The 9,389-nt window shown below is 44.6% G+C and overlaps 3 protein-coding genes and 1 long non-coding RNA gene across 5 annotated transcripts; 2 read left to right on the top strand and 2 right to left on the bottom strand.

The window, feature by feature from the left end:
• Nucleotides 1-4,097, bottom strand: LOC4332812 (uncharacterized). 2 transcript variants are annotated; one of them, XM_015776549.3, is made up of 9 exons: nt 3,889-4,097; nt 3,518-3,776; nt 3,095-3,352; nt 2,873-2,988; nt 2,302-2,366; nt 2,003-2,229; nt 1,587-1,734; nt 473-513; nt 1-372 (listed from the first exon to the last, which is right to left on the bottom strand). In XM_015776549.3, the coding sequence occupies exons 1-9, from the start codon at nt 3,991-3,993 to the stop codon at nt 248-250; spliced, it is 1,344 nt and encodes a 447-aa protein (XP_015632035.3). In that variant the 5' UTR covers nt 3,994-4,097; the 3' UTR covers nt 1-247. The 2 variants fall into 2 exon arrangements, with proteins under 2 accessions (XP_015632035.3, XP_015632036.1); XM_015776550.3 differs by lacking the exons at nt 473-513; nt 1,587-1,734.
• Nucleotides 4,098-4,240: 143 nt separating this feature from the next.
• On the top strand, nt 4,241-5,945 carry LOC4332813 (40S ribosomal protein S21-like). The gene is made up of 4 exons (NM_001378308.1): nt 4,241-4,309; nt 4,803-4,887; nt 4,977-5,109; nt 5,707-5,945. Exons 2-4 carry the CDS (start codon nt 4,838-4,840, stop codon nt 5,770-5,772), a joined length of 249 nt encoding a protein of 82 aa, NP_001365237.1. The 5' UTR covers nt 4,241-4,309; nt 4,803-4,837; the 3' UTR covers nt 5,773-5,945.
• Nucleotides 5,946-6,440: 495 nt separating this feature from the next.
• Nucleotides 6,441-8,502, bottom strand: LOC4332814 (ferritin-like catalase Nec2). Its single transcript, XM_015776551.3, has 2 exons — nt 7,907-8,502; nt 6,441-7,153 (listed from the first exon to the last, which is right to left on the bottom strand). Exons 1-2 carry the CDS (start codon nt 8,410-8,412, stop codon nt 6,529-6,531), a joined length of 1,131 nt encoding a protein of 376 aa, XP_015632037.1. The 5' UTR covers nt 8,413-8,502; the 3' UTR covers nt 6,441-6,528.
• Nucleotides 8,503-8,627: 125 nt separating this feature from the next.
• LOC112938278 (uncharacterized) lies at nt 8,628-9,124 on the top strand. The gene is made up of 2 exons (XR_003241352.2): nt 8,628-8,764; nt 8,944-9,124. It is a non-coding gene; the product is annotated as an uncharacterized lncRNA (long non-coding RNA).
• The last annotated feature ends 265 nt before the right edge of the window (nt 9,125-9,389 follow it).

Below are 9,389 nucleotides of genomic sequence, written 5' to 3' on the forward strand. Positions count from 1 at the left end.
TTGTGCACCATAGAACAATTCACATTCAATATGTCATAAAAAAAATCTCTGCACTATGAGAAATGCCATAGCCACATCGGATACAAACAAGTCACATTGTTAAAAAGATTAACATATTCTGTGTTAACTTCAGGCCTGAAAGAACTAAGAGCAAAGAGAAAGGTACTTAACTAGTTTCTAGTCCATTCTCTTTGCATCGGGCTGATAGCCTGATATGTACCTAAAGTATAAGGATCAGCATCGATCCCTAGTCCATGTAGTGCGGTGTTGTTTGGACGAAAAGCTCCTCATCTTCGTCATCATCGTCATCTTCATCAGCACCTACCCAATTGCTTGGGTGATGCTGTGATCGAGGATTATCACTGACAACATCTACAACAAAATAAAGCAAGTTATTTAGATATATTGTAATATAAATGCATCAGTAACAGACGACTTCAAAATATGATGTGTTTTATGTTGTGATATTAACCAGGAGGCTCTTCCAAGTGATCCATTTGCATAGGCTGCATTCTGTAGTACAAACTAGTCAAGGAAATACATTCTGGAAGTAGGAAAGCAGAAATAACTCGAAACTCAGACCTCGTGGATCCTCTTTCATTATTAACAACATATGGAAAACTCTACATGAACATCAACTATCTTGACATAATACATCAGTTCTGTGCAGTAACAAATGCTCAATACTAGGACCTAATTGCCATATTATTCCCTATAGGATTGTAATGCTCTGTTCTCTCCATTGATGTAATGTTTTCCTTAGTAACTATTCCCTATAGAATTGTATGCAAGATTTTCTATGGACCTCAGGGCCTGGCATTGTGTCTAAGAAAACCACAATCTATCTCCCTCTGACACTGTATATATCTATATTCATGCAGATTAGTCAGATCAAATACAGTATGACTGATTGACTGTAAGTTGACTCCTAACACTAACCTTAACATTATCACTGAAAGTGTCTTATGGTTTTAACTAGATGAATTGCAATAAATACATACTCCCTCCGTTTCACATTGTAAGTCATTCTAGCATTTCCCACATTCATATTGATGTTAATGAGTCTAGATAGATATATGTCTAGATTCATTAACATCAATATGAATGTGAAAAATGCTAGAATGACTTACATTGTGAAACGGAGGAAGTATTTACCATGGGGAATATAGGCAAGTGGACACAGGTTCTGTTCTGTCTATTGATATAATGTTGGAAGGAAGCATTTTGTGTTGAGGGATGCTGATCTCACAATCCCAACTAAAGAAAAATTCTCGCATGCAGCCTTAATTTCTTTGGATTGAGAGAAAGACATAAGTATATAATACCATAATGATATCATAATCCATAATGATATCATAATCCCGATTAAAGAAATTTATTTTTTAAGTCCAGACTTAATTTACTTGGACAGAGAGAACAGAGTTAAGGACTGCTGTTAATATGTCTGATGTCTGATGAACACATTGGAAGGTCACAGTCGTAAGAAATATACAAGATATAAAGCTGCAACTGCAGAATAGGATGCAGTAGCAAATAATACAAGAGGATAAATTAGAAAGAATGAATTGAAGTGATCTATAGGATACGTATCGTTTGCATTATCAGCGACTGGTGGCTTGTAGCGAGCATTTACACTATGCAGCATTGATGTGTCATTCAGTGCATTAGAATTGGCATTTCTCTCCTTCTGGGTGTATTTTTCTCTGTTAACTTCAAAACTTTTGGGAGCACTACCTGTTTAACAAAAGCTTTCTTATGTTTGACTAGCATGATGATATATCAACAGGATAATTCTATAATCAGAGAGAAATGAAGTTCTCCAGCCACCAGTTAGTTTGATCACACACAGTCATATGGCGTACAGTCCAATTATGGCCTTCCGAAAGTAGCCAATATGCACTGTACAGGCCCTTTGGTCCTGCGTTGAGTACCACACAGAAAGCCCTGCCTGGTGTGTGATCATACCAATAGTTGACAGGATCCATTTATCAGAAATACACACCTGATAGCTCCGACCATATTTTAGTATGGTTTGAGACATTTTCAGGGACTGGTGGTGGTGTAGCAGCAACCCTTGGTTCTTCTGCTCGCTGTGCAGAAGTAGTTGGCTGTTGGGCAACACTGCTGTCAGTAAGTTGTGATACAAGCATAGTGGCAAGAACTAGTGTTGCATCAAAATCAGAACTTGATCCATCGTCAAGCCCAAATTTGGGAACCAAAAGGACAGGCCTGCAATTCAAATGAAGACTTGTAAGGTCCAATCCAAATGGATAATAAAACTAAACCAGTATGGCTACTTACTCGCCAGCCTTCTGAAAGAATAGGAGGATATCAACTTCACATCCTTCACAAAATGTTAAGAAAGCCTGGGTTGGAAGAGATAGAAAAGTAAATACAATATATGTAGTCTCATGCCATAAAAATACCTGAGCAGGGAACTAAGTTGTTTCCTTAAAGTTTCAGCAGTAAAGTTTAAAAAACAATGAATATTCTATACCAATTACTCAGAATACAACTAGCCATAAAGCCACATCCTTCTAGTCCAGCAAGGAGACGGAAGAATTAACAAAACTACATCAAGGAAGCAACCTACATGTATTCGATGGAAAAGCAAGAGTATTGACTTGCAACTTGTAAGCTCTACATACATTCAGTACTGTGCATGCTGACACACGGATACATATTATTTACGTTATTCTTTCTATAATGATCTTAAAGAAATATTCTCTGATTCAATTAGGTGAATGCTAAATACCAAATTATTTCCCATTTAAAGGAGCCATTCTATAATTATCAGAAGTTTTTTGTCCTACATCTATTGAATGTAGGTTTTCGAAGAAACAAAATACTGATAGGGCTGATCATAGATCACCTTGAGTTCTTTCACCCCGAATGTGACATCCACTGAATCACCGGAATGTACATACTCCACGAACTCCTCTGTTGGGTCAATCCACAGCTGCGTGTGCAGCCTCGTATCGCAGTCATCTGCATAACCGCAAAGTGCAAAGAAAATTCACATTCACAATACCACAACCCAATCATCACCTCATAATACAAAAAAGGACAGTTTACAAACACCATGAGATGCCACCTTTCGTCGGGTCAATGTAGCTTCTGAGCTCGACAGCCTTCCCCTCAATCTCACCATCCACGCCGACGTTGGAGAGCCCAGCAGCAGGATCGGTGGCAATAACCGTGAGCTCCTGCAGCGAGGACTGGAAATTGGAGAGCAGGCGCGCCAGGTCCCGCGGCCGGATGGCGAGGCGGCTGGAGAAGTTGCTGCGGTCGAGCGCCAGCGTCTGCACCTCGGACTCCGCGCTGCACGCGATCCAGTACGTCTTCTTCACCCCTGAACAGCTCGAAATTTTGATGAGAAATTCAGGAGCACTCGCCAAAAACAGCAAAAATGGCGGCAAAACTAAGAAAAGCGCGCCAACGGCAAGAAAAATGTTGCGCGCAAAAATCCCCCACAAAATTGCAAAACCCTAGAGGACGGAGGGGGATCGGCGAGTACCGTTGAGGCAGTGGAGGGTGAGCTGGAGCTTGGGCGCGTCGGGGTTGGGGAGGGAGGCGGCGATGCGGTCGAGCGCGGCGGTCGGCGTGCGGAGCACGGAGAGGACGGACTTGAGGAGGACGCTGCACTGGAGCGGCGTCGACGACGGCGCCGAGTCGGCGGCGGCGGCGGCGGAGAGGCTGAACTCGTCGAAGAAGTCCCGCGCCAGCGAGATGGACGCGTACGCCGACCGCGAGCTGTTGAGCGTGTGCAGCTCAAGCTGAAAAAGGAGAAACCAAATCACCCCCAAAGAAAATGTCAGAACAGCTCGCCGCCGGCGAATGGAGGAGGAAACCGCGGCGGAGAGGCAGGCAGGCGGCGGCGGCGACCACCTTGGCGGGGTGGGCCTGGAGGACGAGGTCGGAGCCGACGCGCGCGAGGCAGGTGACGCACCGCGTGAACGTCCGCAGCGCGCCGCCGCTCATAGACAGCTCCATCGCCGCCCGCCCGCCCGCCCGCCGCCGGTCGCCGCCGCAACCGCTTCCCCGCGCCGCCGCGCTTCGTCTCAGCTCGCCTCGACTCGGGGGGAGGGAAACCGGTCGGGGGAAGCGTGGGCTTTCTCGGCCGAGTCGTTTTGGGCCTCCCCACGAACGTGGCCCAATAACGGTGGGCCCATGGACGCCGAAGCTAGGGTTTTTCTCTCCCGAAGCCATAATATATATCGCCCTCGCTCCTCGTGTTCTTCTTCCCCCTTCAAACGCCGCCGCCGCCGCCGCTCTCTTCGGTCTCGCTTCCCTTCTCCGGGAGATTCAGGTGCGCCCCCCGATTCCCGATCTGCTTCCTGTTCTCCCATTCGCATGCGCGGTTGCTTAGCAGGACGATTCTTCTACGATCTTCTGATTGCGATTCGCGAGGAATCGGTGTGTGTTAGCATTATCATGTCGAGTAGCATTTTTTTGTTTTTGTTGGTCAAGTTCCATGTCTAGCAGATGAAATTTAGTACACGCTTTGCAACTGTACGGTTAAATTCGTGGCTAGTTTGTCGAATTGGATAGAAGGAAGTGCTTTTATTTTTCTCAGATCCGGTTACTTCTCGTTGTCGAGGTCTAGTGTAAGGTTAACATCCTAATTCTTGGGTACACATAGATGATATGTCGCTTATATCGTCCCGTTTGATTGATATGGAGCTAGATAAACTAAAACTGTATGCCTAGTTCTATTGAGTATTTTAGTTGAGGGGGGATAAGTTTTGGTGTTCCATGTATCTTCTCCTAATCTTTGTGTGTATTGTTGCTTTGCTTTGCAGTCGCTGTTGTGGTGTTTGCTTCATCCACCGCCACCATGCAGAACGAGGAGGGTCAGATGGTGGACCTCTACGTCCCCAGGAAGTGGTATGTTTCTGTCATTCCTGATGAGTTGTTTGTCTAATTCGATTGATTGTTGAGATGTACTTAATGCTTGTCGTGTTGGTTTACCGCAGCTCGGCCACGAACAGGATCATCACCGCCAAGGACCACGCCTCGGTCCAGATCAACATTGGGCATGTGGATGAGAATGGGCTGTACGATGGCCGCTTCACCACCTTTGCTCTCTCTGGGTTCATCCGTGCTCAGGTAATCATTGCAATCCTTTGTTTATTGTAATGTGCCTGTATTTTTCTTTGTGAACTGTCAGCTGTATTGCTCACAGCCTATCAGAATTCAGAATGTGTTATTTCCTTCATGGTCATGAATTTTGCGTGACTTCTTGTTGCCGGCAGCTGATCATGTCACTGAACTTTAGTGCTGTAAATACACAAGCAGAAAGTTTGATATGGCTAACAATTTTGTGGATTGTTTTTATGAATTCACTTCTCGTTTTTGTTAGCCTGAGCATTTTACATAATTATGTGATGCTTCTGGTTTATTTCATTTGATACCTAGTTGGTCCACATCTTTGTTTATAAGTTTGCGTAGTCATTGATATTGTGGCAAATTTACCTGAATGACAGCAATGTAAAAATCATACTTGTACATTGACTCTTTTACTATCATGATGTCCAAAACCAGATAGCTAGCATTTATCTTTTTCTAATGCGAGTCCCATCAGTTATTTCTTGGTGCCATCCTGGTAGCTAGGACCTAGCTGTTTTTCTTGCTCATATGCTATGTACATGACTTTTGTTGCAATGTTGCCTCCTCCGGTCGGTTCTCATCTCTTTTTATTGACAGGGAGATGCTGACAGTGCTCTGGATAGGCTGTGGCAGAAGAGGAAGGCTGAGGTCAAGCAGCAGTAGATCTTGCTACTAGTTTTACCTGGAAGAACTCGTTTCAATTTCATGTCTCTCTAGCTACTTCATGCAATGCCTGTGTTATCAGTTCGTACTCCGAAAAAATTCGTGTGACTTGATCGGTTTATCCTGATAATGTTTTATCCATGTTGAAGCTTTATTACATCTGTTTCTTGATGCATCGTGTGGCTGACATCATTGCACTTGTTTCAAAAGAATCCATGTCGCTATGCTTATCAGAAGTTCTTTTCTAGGCTGACATATTTATCGTGGATTCTTCCTCTCGAGTCCTATATGTCGCCATCTAGGATCACAGATTCATCTGCTAATGTTTGGATCTCATTCATCTGCTAATGTTTCATAGTTCATATCTGGGTACCGCCTGATCAATAAAATAATCAGGACTTCTGGTACTGATCCTGCTCGATAAATTCTTCGAATTAAATTTGAAAATATACTATCATTTGTTTTTTTCTTAAAAATAATTAGGGTTTAATTTTTTTTTTCACAAATATACCATCGGTATCGCATAATTGATACGCGAGAATGACGTCTCAACAGGGAGAGACCGCTTGCTCTCGCGGTGCCGGTGCAAGACCGAGCACAACCAAAGAGCGAGATCGAGATCGTTTTTGAAAATTAATTAGTGGTTATTGATTGGTAATAATTAGTGATTAATCATTCTAATGACACTATCATTATATATTGATGTGTGAGGTAATAGGAGGATAGGACCCATTTACCAATTGTAGGCATAGCTAATTAGACACCGTGGTTAATGCGAGGTGGCTTTTTGAGGAACATTCGGGCAATCCTCCCATTAGCGCCCTCCGGGTAGAACCCGCCGGGTACGTGCTCATCGCCAGTTAGATAGAGTATCCTAAGCAACTCTGCCGGCGTTCGGCTGTAGGAGAGCGAGTCGACGTTGGCGGAGAGGATGTTGGTGCATATCTTCCCCTCAGCGCCGAGCTGCTCTGGCACGATGAGCCCCTCGTCCTTCACTCCGCACTGCCCTAGCTTGTTTCGCAGCGCCGACACACGGTCGGTGAGCTCTGCCACCGTGGCACCGTAGGGGGACACTGTCTCGCGGCGGTGCTCGAAGAGGAGGCCGCGCACGACGGCGTCCTGGCCAGACTCGACGGCGAGCAGGCCGGCGACGAGGCGCTTGGTGGCGTAGCCGTCGATCAGCGGGTTGGTGCCCGTGTAGCCGTTGATGCCCAGGTAAGGGATGACGTAGACGGCCAGGAGGAAGTTGAGGCTGTTGGCGTCGGGGTCGAAGGGCGGGTCTAGGTGGTAGCCGACCGCCTCGTCCATTACCCTGGCGAAGTTGTGTGCGCTCAGGTCTATCAGCGGCCTTGGGATCCCACCCACTGTCCTCTGGATTGCCCTGCATCGTCAATTAGTTTTAAGTGCGATCATATATATATATCACCGCCATTTTAGAATCCATATTCTTGGTAACAACTCATGAATTTTGATCTATGAACTGTGATCTTTCCAATTTTGCATAACTACGTAGAGCCTCATCGATTGGTCTGGCTTATTAAAGAATAAAAATTAATTTAGGTCGTATTTAGTTACACATTTTTTTTTCAAACTTCCAACTTTTCCATCACATCAAAACTTTTCTACACATATAAATTTTCAACTTTTCCGTCACATCGTTCCAATTTCAACCAAATTTCTAATTTTGGTGTGAACTAAACATAGCCTTATAGGTAAAACTTTTATATATTTGTTCATAACGACTTAAAAGCCAATGCTAAAAATAAATTATGTCAAAAATATCTTAAAATCAACTTTAAATTCAAGTTTGAAAAATCGTATGTCAACACAGGGAATATAGGCAAACCAATGAGGCTCGTACACACATACGAGACATGCCCGTTTTAGTAGAACTCTACGAGGTTATTAGATTCATATGTCAAACAGGTTTTACTCGCAGGTGTGTAATTACTTTTCTAAGTTGAAATATGATCACACTTAAAATATGTTTCCTGGAAGAAGCGTCCAGATCAAGAAAAGTTAAATCTTAGTTTTAAACTTGTTTTTCCTATTGCAATGCACGGACACTTTCCTAGCCAAAAACAACTATAGTTGAAATGTGAATTTGAATTTCAATCATATTCTTTGTTGTAACCTCAGGTGGCCGATCTCCTGGTAGGCGAACTCGGCGCAGACGCGCCACGTGAGCTCGTCGAGGCCGGCCTTCCTGGCGCCCACCGGCGGCGGGCCGCCCAGCGTCAGGTTGGGGGCGAGGTGGTCCAGCCCCACGCCGAACGCCGCGTGCAGGAAGAACTCCGCCTCGGCGAACTCCAGGTTCAGCGCGAACCGCACCGGGTCCACGTCGTGCGCGAACACGGCCACCGGCGTGTGCGGCGCCGCCGCGCTGCACTGCGCCTCCCCGCCGCCGCCGCCGCCGACGCCGCCGTGGAACAGCTCCGCCCCCACCGCCGCCGACCACGCCGCCGGGCAGGCCGGGTGGTCACCTGCATTGCACGAGGAAACCAGGAGCAGCACGAGCAGCGCCGAACAGCAGATTCGCGGCGACGCCATCTCTGACTGCAGGTTGTTCATCAGTTCATGGGTAGTGTTCTTCTGCACATCAGCTTCCTGTGAATTTATAGTGAAACAGCAGCAGCACATGGCACTGAATTATCTTTTCAGAGACGCAAGCGATTTAGCTAACGTTCTTGGGCGGCTCTGATTGATCTTTCGCGAAGTTTTAATTGATCGGCCTGCGACTGCAAGAGATAGGATTGTGACATGGCAAGATGAGCTGTTTGGTTGTATAGATGAAGGTGGATTGTTACTTGTTGGAGCTGGAACGCAAGCCATTTCAAGTCAAGGGTAGTTTGCAGATGAATCATTTTCAGCACAGATGCTGGGGGACTGAAAAATGGAAATTGGTAGCCAGGGATTGCACCACAAAATCTTCCTTCAGTCTATTTTTGGCTCATCCTTGTGCAGGCTGCAAAGTGTGCTAGCACTTGATTAGGTGAGCTGGTGAGGTGTAATAGTGCCTTAGATGAGGTTGTCAAATTTACATATTAGTACTGATTGCTACATATATCACTTTTATTATCTTTCAACTTTAAAATGGTTGTTAATTACTACTCCTACTTGTTAGCAAGATGTCCAAAAGATTAGATTAATGCAATGTTTACTCATTTGCAGTTCTCCGATGGGATTATATGCTTTCCTTTGTGGGATTTCTTCAGGTAGCAGGCAACCACTTCTGCACTTGAGGTTGAGGCCACATGCATCACATCACCCATCCTTCTGAGATCAGATTACACACAATTCAATACTATTGGATCATAATATTGGTTTAGTAAATCAACGTGCCCTTGTGCAACTTCTTTCTACTGCTTATTGAATTGCTTCAGTCTGAAAACGTGCTGAAAGTATGAAAAATAATTGGTCTACAAATGCAGGGTGAAGAACAATGCATCTATGGTAATGGGAACAAAAACTTAACCATATCGTGATGCTAATTCACTCACATAATTGATTTAGCATTTATATTAACATTATTGATTTAGTATTTATATTAGTAGAAATACATGGTAGAAGCAAACAATATTTTTATAAATTAAGGGAAAGGATAATTAGGAAGATTA

The sequence above is a fragment of the Oryza sativa genome, chromosome 3 (genome assembly GCF_034140825.1).
Source record: "Oryza sativa Japonica Group chromosome 3, ASM3414082v1".
NCBI lineage: Eukaryota > Viridiplantae > Streptophyta > Magnoliopsida > Poales > Poaceae > Oryza > Oryza sativa.